Source organism: Drosophila ananassae, chromosome 2L, assembly GCF_017639315.1.
Source record: "Drosophila ananassae strain 14024-0371.13 chromosome 2L, ASM1763931v2, whole genome shotgun sequence".
Taxonomy (NCBI): domain Eukaryota; kingdom Metazoa; phylum Arthropoda; class Insecta; order Diptera; family Drosophilidae; genus Drosophila; species Drosophila ananassae.
In genome coordinates, this window is record NC_057927.1 from 25942055 (window position 1) to 25962660 (window position 20606).

Here is a 20606-nt window from a genome sequence, read left to right on the forward strand (position 1 = left end):
GTGCTTGTGCTTTTTGTGCCTTTCTTGTTGTTGCCTTGGCACTTGGTTCTGTGAATGTGTCTGAACCTGAGTCTGAGCCAAGTTAAGAGCTGAGAGCCGTGCTTGGCGGATCGGAGCTTTTGGCTGGCTTCTTGGGCGACGGCGACGGCGGCAGTGGCAGTTATCAGTTTCAGATCGCTGTGGGAATTCAGTTAATTGTGGACACTGTAGCCAAACGGACGCAAAGTAAAGCGCGCCGCTCGAGACTTTCCTCGTACACACACGCAGTCTTCTGGTCGTGAAAGTATCTTTCAGTTAGGCAGCAGCGTATCTGCAGTGGCCCCACCCTTCGCCCCTTTATTTTTGGCCACCTGAGACCCAGAAAACCGAACCATCCAGGAGCAGCGTCTCAAGTCAGAGGAGAAGTAAACACAGCTGAAAACTTATTTAAGGACCGTTCTAAAAAGAGTAACAAGGATATGGTCAGCTCGACCCCTTTCGACCAAGTCAGTTAAATAAAAAGTTTTCAGAGTGTGTGAAATAGTGCCACAGTGTTGTGTTTGGTGTGTGTGACTATTTGTTAAGCCATTAAAAATAATTAAGCCCAAATAAAAATAAAATATATAAATCCGCGAAAACTTTTGAAAGAGCCATAAACAAATCGCACTCAAAGAAATCCGTTCAAAGCTCGCGCGCCAATATTGCTCCAATTTACGTAAAATATATATATACGTATATATACAATAAAGAAAAAAAAACAGCTTAGCAACAATTGCATTGAACACTTGAACAGAAACAACAATAATAATAACAACAACGACACGTAAATATAGAAAGCTTAACAATCAAATCCAACAACTACAACAAACGACGAGGGATTAAAAGCCAGTAAACACCAGCAGAAACAACAAATAAATGTGGTGGGTGCATTATTGGTAAGCTCAGCGGGTTTGGTAAAAAAAAGTAACGGTTAATAATATGCCAGCCATATAAAAAAAAAAAGACTGAAATCCAAAGCGAAAAGTATATATATATAGATCGGTTTGCAGCCAAACGTCTAAAATTGGCCAAATCCAAAGCGTTTTTATGCGCAAACGCGTTTTTTATGCTTAGCATTTTTCCTCCCCCCGTTTGGAATTTTTTATTTGGCTTTTGTTTTTTGTCGGTTTTTTGGCTTGTTACTCAAAGTTTTTGCTGCTGTGTTTTAATTTTTGTTACAGTTTTTTTTTCTGCATTTTGTTTGGTACCTTTTTTTTAACTGCCTTGCTCAACGTGCAAGCATTGTTTATATTTGGTTTTGTTTTTTTTTTATTTTTTAGCTATAAAGTGGATTTGTCTGCAATTGTGGAAAATAAATAAAAAGTAGGCGGAGGGCGGGGCAAATCCAAAAAAATGTTGGCCACAACTTCAAGGTCATGGATGAAAGTATCTCTATGAATTTTTGTGAGTCAATATATTGGCACGGCAGTGCATTAGTGTCTGTGGTACGAGAGATTGAAAGAGTGGTCCATTGTTTGGTTTATATTCCCGATCTCAAATTGATGGACAGGCGTGGATTAAATCATTAATTTCTTTTGCCGGAGATGCATACAAACAGATGTATGAATATGTCTTTTGTTCGATCGACAAACGAGGCTTTAATGGGCTGGAGGCTGTTATTTAGACGCCCTGCTTATTTCGGATTTACTGTAATAATTAACGGTTCGATGTAATTGAGAGTTGATTTACTGACCCACTGTCCCAGCTGGCATTCAAATTCGAAATACAAAAAATAGCTATAGTAAATCGCCGTGGAGTGAATTAATTTCAGATTTGTCAGATTGAAAGTCAGCTGCCAGCTGAATGCCAAGGAAAAGCCTCAATATACCAACCAAGGGCAGTAATTGTGTGCAATGGATTGTTTCTTCGGTGAAGGAAAATTTATGGGAGCAATTCAACAGCATAATTTACGATCTTGTTTTCAATGGGTTTATTACTTTAGTACTCAAATCATAAAAATTTAACTCATAATCAAATGTGAATTCAATCAATGAAGTCCCAACGGAAAGCACAACCTGTTGCTATTGTTATTAATTCTAAATGGAGCTCCATTTAGATCACATTCGATAAATTAATTGTTTGGATTGTTAGCCAGTTAAATGGCTGAATAAGCGAAGGAGCTTAATCAATTTTATGGCCGGTTAATTTAATAAATCACTCTATTTCATAATATAGATAATTGCATTTGAAATTAATATCACGACCTATTTGACAATCAATTACTTAATTCAATATAGTTATTTTTAGCAAGAGTTTTAATAGCATTGAGGTATTACTTATTTTTGGAGTACAGATTTCCAGGAAACCTTTTGATCATTTCCATGTCTTGGCTCATTTAAGTAATTGCAACCTGCAATTAAATGGCTACACCCGTCATTATGTTTATTCTTCGTAGCCTCAACTCGACCCTTAATCAATCAAATAGTCATATCGATAATGGCTATAATCTCTTGGCCCCCACATTCTGAGCCAAATTGCAAAAGCAATAAATACTGGAAGCGTTGCCAAACAGTTCAGAAATTTTTTAGCAAAATTATTATTAAAAGCTTAATTGCAGCAGTCGCTGCTAGGCTTTGGCCAAAACAATTAAAGGCTGCAAAAACTTTAATTAACAAATTATATGCCACCAGCTAGAAAAAGGAAAAAAAAAAAAAAAAAACAAAACCAGCAAATCGCGCGACAAACGCTGACAAAACGCCTTCAAGTCGCGCGACCTGCTCGAAGATAAACAAACTGGTTGGGATTGCACTATTTTAATAACATTTTAGTTAGTGCCTCGAGTTTGGCTTTCAGCTTGCCGCAACAATGCGATGACAAATGGCCAAGTGGCCAAAGAGCGGGGAGTGCAATAAACTCTTAGAAATTCCATGGAAATATAAACAGAAAACGCTCCAATTAGTGTTTGGTCGAATGTGTGACTTTGGCAGCGTTTTTGGCTTTTGCATTGACTTTGGGATAATAATTTTTTTTATTAGTTGATACCCTTGAAAAGGGGAAGATTTTTATAACAGATTCTTCTAGGTAGGTTGTATTATTTTGGCTTACTACAAGAGAATTATACATATTCCTTTTATTTTGAATTTTTCTTCTCCTAAAAAATTGTTTAAGACCGAAACTTATCTTTCAACAATGCTGAACCTTTCTTGTTGAGAAAAATAACGCATACGCCGTGTGGCCTCTCCCTTCTTTTGCCTTTTGGCTTTGAGCCTGGCCGTCCCTCAACTCAAGACTTGACTCCAATCGACTTCACTTCGATTGTTAATGAATTGCAATCGTCGCGCGCGACACTTTTTGAGGGTGGGGGACTGGGGCCGGGGTCTGGGTATCTGTTTGGTATGAGAATGCGAATGTTTGACAATTTGTCACAGGGTCCAACACTTGTCTCGTCCCCGTCTGAATCTAAATCGGTATCTGAGACTCCGACTCTGACTCTGATTGTGATTGAATTGCGGGTGCGGACCACGTCTGTTCATTTGTTACACATTTTATTTTGCCTTATTGTTTGTTTTGTGTCATTTGTATTTCCATACATTGTGTGTGTACTTAGTAGCAATTTATTTGCCATTACCTTTTGCCCGTAGTGTTCACTTCTGGTTTTAAATCAAGTTTATTAACCGGAATCTGTCAGTTGCCATTGTGCTCCATTCGCCCCATTCTCACATCGCTCCCTGTCGGTCTCTTCAGGTTCTATGCCCGATTTCAGGGCGTATCCATAACTATCGATTAGCATTCTAATTTATATACTAACTGCTCGAGAGTGTGGCACAAATTTAGTAACGCCAATGGGCATGCACGAGTTGGAGTGCGAGTGTGCGATTATTCCATTACGATTTCAAGACCAACATGCGGTTTGCTACTCTTACCGCGTTGGGAGTTATTACTTATTTATTGTATATATTCATACTAAAGTCAATAAATTATCCCACATAAAAACATTCTTAGTCGAAGTCTTAAATAATTAAGAATCATTAAAAAGAACTGGTTTTCTCTAAAAATAATTTTCCCATGATAACTAATTGTGGTTAAGCTTGAAAATCTGTAAAAAAAAAGAAGCCTAAAGAGTATTTAAAAATTGATTTATCTTAAAGATTTTTTTGGCCTTAACCCAAGTGACGTCTGGTATACCTGCTCCCGGGTAATCTAGACCTAGAACATATTCCGATTTCAATTCCTATGACAATTATGGGTGCAGCTCGATAGTTACAGACTAGTTGTAATTTAGAGACGTTTAGCTGCGGATAATAAATGTGTGAACAAACTGCTCGGAAACTCGATTTCTTTGAACCAAACCGAACTTTTACTTTCCGATGAGCTTACACGCAAAAAAATGATGAAAGGCCAAAGAACTTACAAAACGGCTAAGAACCAGAGCCAACATCTGCCAACAGGGCATAAGCCACAAAGGCCATAAATAAAGAAGAAAAGAAATTTGAAATGACGTCACAGGCAGACAGCTCAGAAATAGTTAAGAATAGAATTAAGAATAAATGCCGGCTGGTATGGGAGGTTCTAACTTCTTTTTTTCTTGGCTAATTAATGAGGTAGCTTTTGGCCAAAAACGAAACTTTCGTTTTTAATGAGATGCCTGCCTGGCATAAAAACATATTTGTTTTCATCGTAGAATTCCTTTGTAATTAAAGCCATTGAACGCTGTCCAAAAGGGAGGCTATGGCTGGGAGAGGAGATGTTCTGGCGGACCATGAGTAATTATATGGACTGTGAAGAAGGCTTGATAAGAATTAGAACTGGTTTGGCTGCGTATTTTCTTAATTTTTTGCGGCTTTTGTCTAGCTTTTGCTAGCATCTTCTGCTTGGCTTTAAGTATAAAATAAAAAATAATTATGAATTTTGCTTGCCCGGCTGCTTTGTTTTCAATGTTTTATGGATCTGACTTTGGCTCGGGTTTAATTACATGGTTTGCGTGGCGGAAATGCCTGAGAACGGTTAATTAAATTATGGCTAAGCAAAATCAAACTCATCATCATGAATGGAAATACCCATCGATTGCAGCAACCCCGGCCACAGGGGAATCTTCTTTCGAAGCCACTTCAATGGCATGCCAATTGCTGGCAAACAAAAAAGCTATCAAAATACTTGGCCATTAATTATAAATATGTTGAAATTGCAACAGACGACTGAGCATCTGTCTGGGCTTGGCTTTTGGCTCTCGGCTCTTGGCTCTTTTGTGGCCAGACTTTGCAGCTTGTTGGGAGTTTTGGCAGTTGCTGCTTTTTGCCACAACGCGTTGCTAGTTGTTAGTGGCTTCAGCTGTTGCCAACCTGTTGCCAATACAAGTTCAATGATTCTTTACACCTAAGAAAAATTTTAAACCTTTGCATATATAGGATGTTAGATAATTCAAAGAAGCATGGTTCTAGCTTCAATATAATCGAATTAAGAATTAAGTATTTTTAGTTCCGGAATCTCCTCTATTTATTTGTATAAAATAACTCTTTTTACTCTAACTCTAATAACTCTCCAAATACACTCTTTTCCCGTGTATTTGGGTAGCTGTGGAATCCGACGATACTCTCCAAATTAACTCTGCAAGTGCCGCAGACACTCGATAATTTTGGTGTGAAATGCACCTTGACATTTATAGTTTATCGATTGAACGCAATGAATTTGTTTTCGCTTTGCGATTAGCTTTAATGTTTGCAAATTATTTACCAACTGAGTGAGATTGGGATATGCATGTGGTCACCAATAAACAGACTCCCTCTTGGCTTGTGCACTAATTACCCGCTTCTTGTTTGTCTTAATTGCAGCCATTAAACATTTCGCGAGAATGATCCAAAAGCAGCCGGCTGGGATGGCCAAATGAATCACGTCTGAGGAAAGGAAAGTGAGCCCCATTTAGTGGACACAGAACCGCCGGAATAGCCAGAACAAAGGCAGCACTAAAGCGCTTGATTAACTCCCGGGAGCGACAGGTGGACACAGAGGCGATTTTAGCGGCATGGCACACTTTTGCTGGCTCCTCAAATTCGGTTTCCTGCTGCTGGTAAGTGTCGCATTAAGGCGCTAAATGGTCGTTCATGAAGTTTTTTATTTATGGCCAGGTGCGCCAAGAATTCCAGGGAAATCGCTCCAACAGCTTTTGGTCCAAAGCCATAAGTTCAAGGCTTAGTTTGGGCCATTTAAGTAGCCAAATTAAACTAGTTTCGCGGCTAAGTAAAGCTCATTAGGTATAAGATGTATGTGGGTAGGTAAAAAAGACTATAAATAGCTTGAAAATAATTAGAAAGGCGAAGGAAGCTAATGAGTTAAAATATAACATTTCTTGGGTCATATAGCTTAAGCAATTATTCTGTTTAGAGCCCGATGAATCTATAATCCATTTCATCACTTTCAAATTCGAATCAATCAATTTTCCCTGAACTTCAAACTTGGAGAGTTTCACTTTTCACTCTCCACACGATTTTCGGTAAACAATGCCTCCAATCGAAATCGATTTAAATGGCACTCAACCTCCTGCAGTCGAAAAATTCCGATTGAGACTTCATCTTTTTATGGCCAGCAATTCCCAGGCCGGCAACTGCAACTGTTGCCAAATGCATTCACAGGGTACTACTCCATTAACTTGGCCAATGCGTTTTGAAAAATGGTTTAATGGTGCGATTGTACTCCATTTGTTTGTCGACTTCGGTTTTATTGGCCGAAATCATCCATAATGCGATGTCTGGCGAATGCATATGGAATTAATTTTTACCACACGTGTATGTAACTTTGGAGTCCGGACCGGGCCAGACTATATTGACTGCTCATTAGACGGAGCGAGTTGATTGTGAGTAATGTGGAGTAGAGTAAGGCGAACTGAAGTCGGGTAAACTAAATAATTGCACGCGATTTGAATGCACTACACTCGGAAAACCAGTAGTGATATGAAAGAAAATTAAAATAGGTATTTAATCCTCCTGTAAATGATTAAAAAATATTTAGTAATTTTTCTCCAAGTGCCCATATGCAACTGTTTACTGGTCTGCCTTTGATTTGTGGCTCTAACTGTGGCTCCATTTGTGACTGAAACTCAGCCTCTGTCTTTCGGCCTTTCGAAGGCGATGACGATGGCAATTTGCAAATTATGCACAGGCGGGGAGTGGTTGTTATTGTTGCTTTTATGCTTGCTGCACCACCACCAACCACCAGCGGTGCAACTACATTCTAAACTCGGCTTTTCTTTCGATTATTAACCCGTCGTGGCATCCGACATACAACTATGTTAACATGAATATTCATTAAACGAGGTAACTCATTTATGGGCTTAAGTAATTTTTAAATGTTGTGGGGCCAGCATGGGTTAATTTCCCACACAAATCTGTTTTTGGTTTGTGTCTCTGCAATGTAATTAATAAATGTATGTTATTGTGCCACAGCCCAAAGTTGTTGGCTGCAATTTGGATCAGTTTTAATCCAAAGTCGAGTTGAATTCTGGCCCAACTTTTGGCATTGAGCATGGTGGGCCCTAATGTGGGTTGTTATTGAAGATCGATAGGTCGATAAGTAGTGCACTTGAAAAAATAAACCAAATGATTGTTATCCTTTCTATTCTTTGTCCAAAAATTTTGCAATAAATGGTGGTACCTTCACTGCAATTATTTTATTTATAATATGAAACGTAAAATATAATGATTGCTCAGTTAAAAATCTATGACTTTATTATAGGCATTTTCCTTGTTCATTTATGACTTCAGTTTCCAGTTGGGGGCCATAGTTTAGTTGGTAAATCATATTTATTTGCAGTGGCAAAATAAAGGCAGACACGTAAGCTTTTAGTCAGAAATATTGTGTTCAAAATCCAAGCCACAGCTGACGACAGCGGGTGGTGGCTATTGTGGCGATTGTCTGCTACCAGAGATTAGACTTTGGCCAAAGCAGCTTAGGCTCGGTTTATGGGGGAAAATGGACTCGCTGACACATTCACCTGGCCACCGACTGGGGCGCAAGTTGCAAGTTGCCAGTTGCTATTGTGGCTGCTCCTTTCGACGCCCACTTTTAGCACAGAAACGCCCGCAGACAGCACTGGAAAATAAATGCTAAAATGCCAGAAATGGGGGGGCAGGTTACATGACTTTTTCCGCATTCGATATCCCTCTGTGTGTGGCAAGTTCGTGGCCTGAGTCACTCTAAGCTGGAATCCTGTTCGGCCTCTGTATCAATCATCGCAAATCAAATATTCACATAAGTAGTATGAAAATACTTCCGAAATTTGCATAATGCAAACATGAATTCAATCTGTCAACCCGTGGCGTTGTTGACTGTCAGGCGTAAAAACTGAAATCATGATGATGGTGGCTAATTAAAGTATCGCTCCGGTATCTCGAGTATCCAGAGTATCGAGTGGCAGCATCAGCGGCACTTGAAAGCCAATCGAGTGGTCCAAATGAGCCCAATAAAGAGAGTGCTCATTAAGGCGTGATTATTGCTTAATTGTTTGCTGTCTATTCACGCGCACAAGGCGGATACGTAATATCGTATCGTATCTCTATCTGTATCTGTATATGTGGCTATATCAGCGTTCTGAAAGTACAATATCTTTTTTGACACTTCCGCTAAGTTGACAGCCGTGAAAATTGTCGCCGCTGTTGTTGTGAATGCTGCAACAATCGAATGATAAATCGTCAACTCCAAATCCCAGAGCAAAGTGCAAAAGAATGTCCAACAGGATTAGCGAAATCCAAAGCAGGTAGCTGCTTACCAGCCTGACTGATAAATCAATCAAGATTAATAATTGCCTATCATGCGGGGTGTCTTTCAAGAAAAGGGCGAGGTGAGAGAACTCGGTGGTTCATTCACTAAACTGGAGCACGTCACTGACCAGGCGCTTTAAATAGCTCCATAATGGAAAGGAATGTGCATTGTTCGGATCACAAAACGAATTTTGTTATTATTTTTAGAACGTTTTGTGCATTGTCTTAGGGCTAAAATGAAGTCCAAAGCAAAGGAAACCAAAACGAAACCGAATAGTTTAAGGGCCTTTGGTGATTGTCACTCCCTGGACTGTTAATTTGGTGTCAATGCTAAGTAGAGCCCACTGTCGCTTTTCAAAACTCATACTATTCACAACGCCCGCGGTCAGTTACTTCTGCAATTTTAGACATAAAAGGCAAGGCGGCCCGCCGAATGACTAACCGATCTAGTAACTGGTTGGTCACTCGGTTTTATTTTATTTCTCTTATTTATATATGTATATATGTGTATTTTTTTTTCTAAAACACTCTGTAACTTTAGCACATGTGCGAAGGTGTTTGGCTCCGACAGCAATTGTTAGATGCAATCGCTCAATTCTGCTCTAGAAAATGCCCGGCGACAGGCGCCCACTGCACTGCCGGATGTTGTTATTGTTCTTGCTCAGGGGGTATAAATATACATTAACGTATCGTATGGATACAGCTTGAATAATTATGCTATTATGTTTACAATTCAGTCGGGTTCCCATTAATATTTCGATTTTGATTCAATTTTCGCCATTTTTCATTGTTTTCAATTTGCGCCTTTCCAATTCGCGTCATTATTTCAATGGATCAAAAGTGTTGGATAGTAAATGATCTGCCTGGTTGCAATTAGCAATGCTAATGTTGCGATACAAATATCCATAAATATGTTTTATTGGTCCGATCCGATCGCCGGGCCATTTGGCAGGGCAAGTTCGTGCCCTAAGTCTTTTGTTCCAGCAGTGGGTGTGTGGCGCTGATAACAATTTATGGCCGATCTCTGGCCATGAATTCGCCATGCAATACACGGCTGCTATTACACCATGGATAATTTAGCAGATTGCTTATCTAATAAGACAATTTATTGGTACATCAATAAACTTATTGTTAAGTTAATAATCATTTTTATTGAAAGTTACAATTGAAAAAGCTTACAGTTTTAACTTAAAAACTAAAGCAGTAATTAATAACTGATAAATATTGACTCAACCCGTAGGAATTTTTAATTAATATTACTCACTTTGGCACAAAACTGATCTGAAAATCCAATAAAAACTTGTCCTTTAACCGAAACAGGAAGTTTACTTCCTTAAACAGTAAAAACAGGTTAAAATATCGCTCGTACCAGGATGAGTCAGAGAAATGAATGCAAATGAACAAATAACAACATAAATATCTTGCTGACGCGGAATGACAGATTGACCAGCAGCATTTAAGTAATGTTTCCATTTCCATTTTCCACTCCGGAGGAGCGAGGCGAGTTCCATTCCTGTGTCCAAGTGTTTGCCCCAGCACACGCTTAAGCAATCTATGTATAATTCGCGGCTGGAACTGTTTGTTCGATTTGTGTTTTCGCTACCTTACGCCACCCACTTGATCACTTGCAACGCGGTTAATTATGCCGCATTCGCCACTTGACTAGGGAGCAACATGCACCACTTCAAACGGAGCACCGCACAGCATTCCTCTGATGTCTTAATAGACTCGCCGCATTATTATTCAAATGCCATCGAGTCCGAGGTCCAGATATCGGTCGGCCATTGCATGACTTTTGCATATTTGCCGGCGACATGAAGACATATATCGTACTAACATATAGTCCGATACAGATCGCCGATTGTCGATCGATCCGAATGATATTTTAATTACGAAAAAGTATAAATAGATTGCTGAGAAAAGCTGTTAGATGCGATCACCCTCGTTTTGATTTGCATGCACTTCAAACGATTTTGCATATTTCATTCCTCTCTTTGACGATTTTTTAATATTTCGATTGAATGAAATTAAATGATCCTTTAATTCCATTACAGATGCTGTCCGGCTGTTGGACACGTCCTTCCCCCTTGCCAGGTAGCCGGCAAAGCGAGCTTATTGCGGGTAACGAGTTCCTTAAGCTGTTCCTCGATCATGATGACCAGCAACGCAGTCTCCATAGCGGAGAGCAGGACTTCGAGGGTCGCGGAGAGTCCGCCCATCCTCGACAACGAGTGGCGACAGGAAGGAGTCTAAACACGAGCAGAAATCGGTACAGGAATTCTCTTGGTACAGGAACGGCGCAAGAGACCCAGGAAAAGGACACCAAGCAGGTTGTCAAGCTTGTTACCTCGGGCAGTAAGATAGTGTTCCTGGAGGATACTCCTAAGACAGTGAAGGAGAAGTCGAGTGACGAGGTCAAGGTGGTGGCTGTTAGCGTGAGCTCCTCGAGCAAAAGAGGTCCTCCGCCTGCCACCGGAAGTGGTACGGATTTTGTGAACCGCTCCCACAAAAGTGAACTGTCCATTGAGGAAGCAGAGCCCCGATTGGCGGCTGATTCGATGGATGCAGTTGAGGTTGACTCCCTGAACAGTGCCTCGAATATACAAAGCGTCTTGGCAGCCCCATTACTTGCTGCTTCCGCCTCAACTACGCACATGTTCGTTAAAAATCAAAGTGAAATAAACGAAGAGGAAACAGGAGCTGGAACGGGAGCAGGTTTACCATTTCAGACAGTAATTTATCATGACACAAAGCAGGGCCGGGGACCCCAGTCCCGGTCCATATCCTACAGCTCCATCTCCCAGAACGTGGACGACTTGCAGACGTGGCAACAATCGAGAAGTGGGATTCTGGCCGAGGCCCAAAGAAATGTGAGTGAGAGCCTGAAGCATGGCCACGCCTCAGAGCCGGCTAAATTCTATTCGGTTCCCTCGAAGATGTACAGTGTGCCAAGTAAGTTTTACTCAGAACCTGCCAAGGTGTATTCCGAGCCCTCGAAGATGTACGGCCAACCAGAGAAAGTGTACTCCGAGCCGGCGAAAGTGTACGGTCAGCCATCGAAATTTTATTCGGAACCAGCTAAGGTCTACTCGCAGCCATCAAAGGTTTACGGGGAACCGGCTAAGACCTATTGGCCCCAAACGGTGAGCAGCAGCACGGCAGCAACTCCTTTGGTTAGCACCACTTCTCATGGCGGTTTCTCGACAACAAGTAGCACCACCGAAATTCCGCCTGTTGCAGCCACCACTTTCGTGCCCCCAAGATCCAGACCACGACCTGCGATTGTCTCCCGCATCGCCTTTGGCGAGGCTCAGAGCACAACAACAGCCCCGGCCCCTGTTGCATCTACAGCACCAACATCAAGCAGCACGGCAGCAACGCTAACCAGTACACCAGCAGCAGTGGCCAGCAGGGTCACCACAGTAAAGCCACCAAGCAGTACCGTAAAGCCCACTACCTGGCAACATCATTACCACAGTTACAACCACCAGCAGTCGCACCAACAGCAACAAGCTCATCCTACGCGTCGTGTACTCTTCAATTTGGATAAATTGCCTTATGATTTATTGAATGCACCGCAACCGCATCTATTGGAGCCAATTTTATCGAAGCACTCAAGTCCGAGCAACTACCAACAGCATCAGCAACAGCAACTGCAACAACAGCAACAGCAGCAGCAGCAGAATCCGTGCTGGGAGCAACGTCAGCATTCATCACTGCCGCATCAACATTCTAATCAAAATGCCAAAAGATTGCCCAATAGAGGTGAGTCCAAAACTTAGTTTGAATCTGAAAAAGAGTCGGATTTTGGCCCAAAAATAAATTACACTGTGCAGCAGGGTTAGTGTTGTAATTGCATAAATTAAAAAGATCAATCGAACCAATCAAAATGTAAACTTCATTTATCAGTTTAGTTTATTTTGAAATTGGAATATTAATCTGCAAAGCTTCACTTTGCATTTAATTCATTTTTAAATAATTTGTAAAAGCTTGAGAATCACCATTATGTTAAAAATATATCTGTTTTGCTATCCTTAGCCTTATATCTTTTGTTAAAATCATATTGTTGTTTTACATATGCCCTCCTGTTGCACAGTGCAATTATGACTTGTGACTGACGGCGACAACGCACGGGTTCAGCCACTTGAACCCTGGCTAACTAATCTTGAACTTATCAAACATCATCTCTTGTTGCATCTCTCCCTCCGGCAGATCTAGTCAAATGTATTTCCAAATTTGCACACCAACATGGAGGCGCATCAGCATCGGTGGACCCATCGGCGACATCTACGGGAACTGGCGGCTATTCGTATAGTTCCAGCTCCAGCAGTTCCTCCTCCACCGCTACCGCATCCTCATCATCATCCTCCTCATCATCATCCTCGGCAACTTTGCGGCAGCAACAACAGCAACACTTTACCACCGAACGCCCCGAGCTTTATACACCAACCTCGGAGCAGAATTACGAAATTGAGGAGTCCGTTAGTGTTATGACAAACGGACGAGCCCATGGTCCGCAGGGTGGTGGCGCGGGGATCGGTGGTGCAGTGGCCACAACGCCAGCCAGTCCAGCAACAACAACAACAACACCAAGCGCAGCCAGCGGCCGAGGCATAAACAGAGGACGTGGATCAGTGGTTTACAATGCAAATGCCAACGATTATTCAGATGGCTCTGAATCCGACGGAGAGGGAGGTGATGTTGGTGGCGGAGGCGGAGGTGGATCAGATTCCGCTGACGAAGACGAAGACAAAGTCGCCTATGTGGTGGAGGGACGAAACTATAGGAAATACCGGGTGGAGGAGAAGACCGACGACGGCTTCATTGTCGGCGAGTACGGAGTGGTGGACCACAACGATGGCAACTTGTGGGGAGTGCGTTACACCGCCGACTCCACCATCAATCGCAGTCTGATACAGAAGGCGTTGCTCACGTTTCTCAAGCTCAAGTAGGGGCCAAAATGGTCATCATCCACTCGGAAAATAAGAGTAAAACGTTAGGGGAAAATCGTCATTAGTTAAAAAGGCAAAAATACAGTATTTAACAAAGAAATACTTTCGTAAAAGGATTGTATGATCTAATAACTGCGCAACATTTATAATTTAAAAAATTCAAAATCTTTAAGCATTAATCAAATTATTATTTTGATCGTCGCTACTTGATCCCCCAATGAATAAGGTTATTTTTTCGAGTGTACACTAGCACAAAGCACTCCCCACTGAAGAGACATCGCTGCAAAGGCATTCACATGTGATCCAAGTCGTATTGTAGTTAGCCTAGATAACCTAGATAGCCTAAATAGATGTACCCTAGTTGTATAGCCACCTAGTTGAGTTCCCACGAGTTCAGGACATATATGCATACTCCCCTTGCCCTTGCCCCTGAGTTTGTGTCTGTGTGTTTGTAGTCAGTAAATGAATTTTGTTTAATGTTTAGTTAATGTTTCAATTAATTTATTGTAGTTGTTGGTATTGTAATTGTACTCGTAACCGTAACCATATCTCTAAAGCGAACCTAATTTATTCAGTCGATCAGCTTTCGAAATTCCACTGACCTAGCAACTTGCCATAAAATCCGATGCGGGATCGATATAGCAGCGATTTAAATATAGCACCTACCAGCATTAAGAGCGACCAATAAATATTAAAAAAAAACCTATCCTAATTAGAGACTAAGTGAATTGCGTAGAGAAATAAACGAAATTAAAACGAGAGTAAACCGTACTTGTGTATTAATCTCTCTGCGGGAGTGGATCGAATCGGATGTGAAAACAGGTTGTCCTGCGGCCGAGATCCTACGCGTTTCTGGCCCTCCAGTCGGTTAAGTAAATAGCCACTTAAAATTGATTAAAAACATGTAGCCTGCGGCTGTAAGGAGGAGAGCAGTTTCTGAACAATATCATTAAAATTTAATTGATATAAGCAAGTGACAAAGCAGCATCAGGACAACAGATGCTGCTACGGAATCGGAGGTGAACAAGACGGCTGGCTAACACTCGAGAAAATGTATACGAACTTTGAATTTTATAATGAGATTTATATTATTCTACATAAATACATATATCACAAGGATTATGTGGCTCAATTATTTAAAAAGCTTCCTGAAAATATTTGTATGAGAAAATATTAAATAATCTGTATAGACTTTTTTCCAGTGACAGGATCAGTAAGATAAGCTCGGAGACAAGAGCATTCCCTTAGTCGCAATTATTCACTGGCAGTTTAAACCTGCCGGGTTATCAGTCTTGGAGTGAAACGCGGAAACCGAAAAGTCAAACAGAACTGGATTCACATATTGAGAGTACGTGGAACTTGTGACAAAGTCAAGGCGGCCGTTTTGGCATTTTATAGAGGTACATTTGGCCAATTAAGAGAGGCATTGCCATAAATGTCCCCCGTTGTTGTTTACTGATCTGCCCCAAGAAACTGATTCCATATGAGCCCATAAATGCTCCACTCAACGGGAAACCAACTGCAATTGGATGCGAAGGTCGCTGAACGTCCTTGCTTGCGGTCGCCTTATTCTTGCTTTTTTTTTTTTTTATTATTTTTCTGCAGCTCCTGCTTTGGCGTCTGAGTGTCGTCATTTGGCTGGTATGGTTTTATGGCCCCTCGGGGAATGGGAGTCGGCATGGATGGGTTATTGGTGAGTGGCTGGTAAAATTTCCACTAATGATTGCATGCGCCAGTGTCAGTCCAAGTCTCAGTGCCAGTGCCAGTGCCAGTTTTAGCCCCATCTCCGGTTCTGGGATTTATTTTTAGATATGTAAGACAATCGGGTGAGTGTGGAGTTCAAGCTTTGGTATGCTGCCTTATCGCAAACCGGCAATCAGCCCTCTCAGCCAGCCGCAGCTGCAGTCCCTGACTTGGATTCTGACCCGGTCGCATCGTCGACGCGATCTGCGTGAAGAAATACAGCACATGACCATAAAAATCACTAACCATAGGAGAGTATACGTGGTGATTATTATTAAAATATAAGAAATATAAAAAATATAAAGAATAGAAAGAATGAAAAGAAGAAAATCATAATATTATGTATCTGAACAATTTTATTACCTAGTTTAGTTTTGCTTAAATCTTATTTAGGAATGGTATTTATAAACATTAAATTCTTTCAAACAAAAATCAGAATCTTAAAACATACTCACTCTACAAAATAAACGCAAAATTGTGTAAGAAATGGAATTACCCTCGATTTCAAGGGTATGTAAAAAGAGAATGTGCCTGGGCAGTTGCAGATTTAATGCGAAATGCCAGAGACAAAAGTGCCAGGGAGGGGGGCATTGGGATGGGGTCTTGGCAGGGGGATCAGTATGGAGGTGGACCAGAAGGAGGGGCGACAGCCGTGCCCTTTCTGCGGTCAGCTGCCTGATGGACATCTCCCGGGCAGCGGGAAGAATTGGTGGAGAATCGGAAACTGGTTATACCGTTGCAGGCTGCAGGCCGCTGGCTGCTCCATGGCTTAAGTGCGGCAATTATGGGGCGAGTTCTCTGCCTTTTTCTGGAGTGAAAGAACATGATGAATGCCAGGAGAACACGTTGCCATTCCGGGCATGGAATCCGGATCATCTCCTACATTCGCCTTCGGGGGCGTAGAAGTGCGTGTCGACAATAAATTTGAAAACTACACGATCGCCAACTGTATGACAGGTTGAACACGGTCACGCCCCATCGCCCCCAATGTCCTGGTTAGTGGCTTTTTAATGCGGAGGGCGTGGCACTGCAATGGCCATTCTGACAGCTTCCCATTGGCTTCATTAAAGCCAGCTTCCTTTTACTTTTGCCTTGAGACTTTGGAGCTGGCAAATTGCTGGCCCATTGATCTGGCTTACAGGAATCTGCACTTTTGTGTCTAGCCGGCCAAGAGTCCTGTTAATTATTTTCAGCTCAGCGATCGGTGAAGCTCCTTAATGAAGTCGCCCCCATGCAGGTGAAGGAGCCCGATCGGTCTTGTTTTTTTTCACAATTTACGATCCATTTTATTCAATATTCGAGTCGCGGGGCTGATCGATCGCTGTTCGAGAATTTATGACACGGCATTATAATTGACCGATTTGTCATTATAATTAGCATGTACATGCATCCAACGGAGTGGGGACGTTGGAAGCCTAATTTATGCAGATTGTTGGGATTATTTTTAGAGAGAGGATGCTTCGGAGTCAAAAGTCGATACAATGTTGTATGAGGCAATAAATATTTGCATAAAAATTACAGGAAGTACAATTTATAATATCAAGAATGACTTGTGGATAGTAATTTAAGAAACCTAAAAATAAACTGCATGATTAAATTAAGAATATACCCAGTTTTACGAAATAATGAAATAAAATGTTTTTTTGAATTTATGGCGCCACCTGTATGTGGAAATTGAACCGATCTAGCGATCTAGCATATCTTGCGTTTTGTGCCTAAAAGTATGCGACAATTTAGGAAAGACATTAAGAGGATTTAAGAGAAAAATAAAACTCAGGTTATTTCTATAACATTTATTTTAATTTTAAACATTTAAACTATTTATGAAGGAAAAAAGTGTGCTTTGCATACGAAGATCGTTTTTCAAGAGCTCCAAATAAATATAACTATAATAAAAGAAATATATGGTATTCTATTTAAAATTATAAAGATATGTACATATATATAACAATTTTAAAAAAATATATCTTATTTAGTTTTATTGAATTTAAAAACCAATGAATAAACGTTATATTGTTATTCATTTTATTCAAGTATGTACTTGCCATTATTTTAACAAAATTCTTAGCCACAAATTGCTTGTATGTTAATTTACAATTAATGCCATTTGTGTTTTTAATGAATAGGCACTTTTGAAATTTATAGATCTTCTGTCAAAATAACTCTCACTGGAAAGGGGAAAATCCTTTTACCTCTGCGTATTTGCAAAACACTTGAATAGAAAAATAAAATCTTAGCCCGAACGAAGGCCAGCCAAACGCCTACGTAAAAATCCAGCACCGGAAAGAAGGATTAAAATTACCAAAAGTCATGAATCAAGCTGAAAAGTTAATTCAACAATTCGAAAAAAAATTCTCCATGTGTGCACAGGTCAGACAATAAAGAATGCAAATCATTGCACTGCCCATGTCCTGGCAATTCTTGCAGCCTGCAATCGATTTGGAGCAGAACTAATTGTTCGTCGGCAATTAGCAGGAAAAGAATTCCAAACTCAACACTTTACTAATCTGCAAGTGTCAAGCGGCCACAAATGATGGCGGCGACAAAAGGAGTTGACAGGCAGGACTGTAAGGATATTCAGGGGTTGGAGTGCCCGGGTGCGGGCACCGTAAAGATGGAAGTGTGCGTTCCAGCTAAAACGGAACGAATGAACCAGCCAGCCGCACCGGCAGCATCGAAATTCCCTCGAACTGCAAGGAGCAGGGATAAGGAGCAGGGTATATTTTTTTTGGCACACTTAAGAAAAGAGTTTGCCTAATTTATTTTAAAATATTAATATTATTAATATTATATATTAAAATTATTAAATTTAAGGGATCTATTGAGTTCTTGATTCCAATATTTTGTTTAGATTATATCAATTATATTATTATATCCATATTTTTCAAAGTGCACTGACTCATACTCAAGTCCAATTTTCAACTTGAAAAACAGACGACAACAGGTCGCCTGAACATAGCTCATAATGGTGGATATTGTCCTGTACCTTTTTATATAATGAAATTCAAGTACCGCACGGTGCTCCTTTAACGTTTGATATCAAAGGACATTCGATCGGGCATGCAACATGCGTTCATTGTCCCGCCGTTGTTGTCAGTTTCTTAAGCGTTTCTCGTATTTATGCCAAAGATTACATGTTGATCTCGCATATCTTTCATCTTCACGGACTGGGTCCTTCTTTCCTTCTTCTTTTTTCCCCTCCCCTTTGTATCCCTCGTCCCCTATACCTTTTTCATTTCTATCGCGATTTGGGTTCTGATCCTGGAATCTGTGCATGCTTCCCACGTCGCTGATATTCGATACTCGTTGGCTGGCGAAATCAAAATGCCGTCAGTCAGTAGCTCAGTCATGATTCTGCATTAATTAGTAGAAAAAAATTACAAACAATTTATCGTGACTCACTCGAGGAAATTAATTCAAATGAAAATAGGAAAGCTGGTTTTATATTTGGGCAGGGACGATTTTATAGAAGTTCTACCAAAGGATAGAAGATATACTCCAAGAGCTATTCTCGCAATCGTTAGTATAATTTGTAGAACTTTTTGATTAATTCTTGGACACACAATCTCTGTCTTTATATCTTTATTGAATATTTACCCTCGTTGACAACTCGCCGGCTTCTCTGGTAGTCCTTTGTGGAAAATGTTTCCAGAGATTCTCTGGCATTGATAAGTTATGCCAGGAATTGCCCCTTTTCAGCTACCTCCAGTTTAGCGATTTGATGAGGGGTTTCCCACTTATATAGATAATTTCATAACTGAAACAAAAAGCATATTTGTTCATGCTAGATTGATCGTTCACTTGTTATAGACTTTTACAAAAAAAAAGGCCAAAGAAACTGAAATCCTTTCATTCAGATTCTCCTTTTTTTCGCTACCCCTTGCTGGTTAGTTCCTAGAAGTTAGTTATGCGATATTCGCTATTTTTTCAAACCTTTTAAACCCATTCCCTTTTTTTTGGTTGAAAATATAGAATTCAAAAATTTCCCGCTTGAATGGAACCCACTTGTTTGGGCCACATCGATTGTTTGGCCCTGTTGGAAAATCTTATGGCATCAGGTGCCATCGGGATTATTGTTCTTTTTTATAATGGAAACTGAATTGCCTGGGTTTTGTATTCAATTTCAATCATCCATAGATCCTTGAGTGGGAGCTTAGTTGTCTCTTCCCACGGACCATCATAAGGCGATGATGTTTGTTGTTCAATAAAGGTAAGTTCAAATGTTGAAGGTTAACGATCTTTTAAAGAGCAACGAACTCAATAAATTGCTTTGGAATGAGAATTCAATGTTGAAATTTGAATAAACATAGCTTTAAAATTGAATCATTTTTTTTGAAAAAGTTATCGATGAAAGTTTAATTTTACCCTTTCAATTTCAAAGAGCAGTAGGCTTTGAGAAAAAATTGTTTATGAATAGTAGGCCTTGAAATGTTTTTTTTGTCTTGAAATCCCTATAAATAGCTAGCGATGTAGATGGTTCTCAGTACTAATTTTCTTTTTACACGTTCAACATCTATTTTTTTTATTACCATTTTTATTATTTTATATATTTTTTTTTGGTAATAATTGTCTTTTTAATCAATTGATTTTTATTTTATTTATTCAGAAGATCCATCGATTTTGAGTCTTCCGCATTGTCGAATAGGGTTCTGTTTTATTTTAATTTTTCCTTTTTTGTTTTGATTTTTTCCGAGCAAAGTTTCTAGTTCTGCATCATGATCTTATTCTGATATATATTTTTGTCTAATTTAAATGTTCTTTTACACTCTTCTTTATCAGAAAGAATCGGTTGTTGAAAGTAAAACCCGTATAAATGTGTCGCTTCTTTATACTTATATTATTTTTTAATTTGTATGTAAATTTTTCTCCCATTTTAATTTTCATCCTTATTTATCTGTTTTTTTTTTTTTTAAGCAAAGCTTATAGTTCTCCTCATAATCTTATTCTTCTGTGACATTTTGCCAATATTCTTTTATAACAATATATATGTATGGAATTATTCATGCCGTTTTCCTTATTTCTGTTTTGACAAAAATTTAATAATTTTTGTTTTGCTTATATTATTCGTTAGGGCATATTTTTTAAATATTTTTTTTCTTATTTTTTGTTTTTTAAGTCTAAGCAAAGTTCCAATTCTGCTTTAGGATCTTATTCTTTTAAATTTGTTTTATTTGTTTTTTTTTTGGCAGTTTACATTTTATCA

The 20606-nt window shown here is 39.9% G+C and overlaps 1 protein-coding gene across 2 annotated transcripts; it reads left to right on the forward strand.

Moving 5' to 3' along the window:
• Window positions 1-162: 162 nt before the first annotated feature.
• Window positions 163-14426, forward strand: LOC6505575 (mucin-5AC). Of its 2 annotated transcripts, none has more exons than XM_014905226.3 (4): window positions 163-914; window positions 5787-6022; window positions 10763-12473; window positions 12921-14426. In XM_014905226.3, the coding sequence occupies exons 2-4, from the start codon at window positions 5978-5980 to the stop codon at window positions 13658-13660; spliced, it is 2496 nt and encodes an 831-aa protein (XP_014760712.1). In that variant the 5' UTR covers window positions 163-914; window positions 5787-5977; the 3' UTR covers window positions 13661-14426. The 2 variants fall into 2 exon arrangements, with proteins under 2 accessions (XP_014760712.1, XP_032305425.1); XM_032449534.2 differs by having other exon boundaries at window positions 163-899.
• Window positions 14427-20606: the final 6180 nt, after the last annotated feature.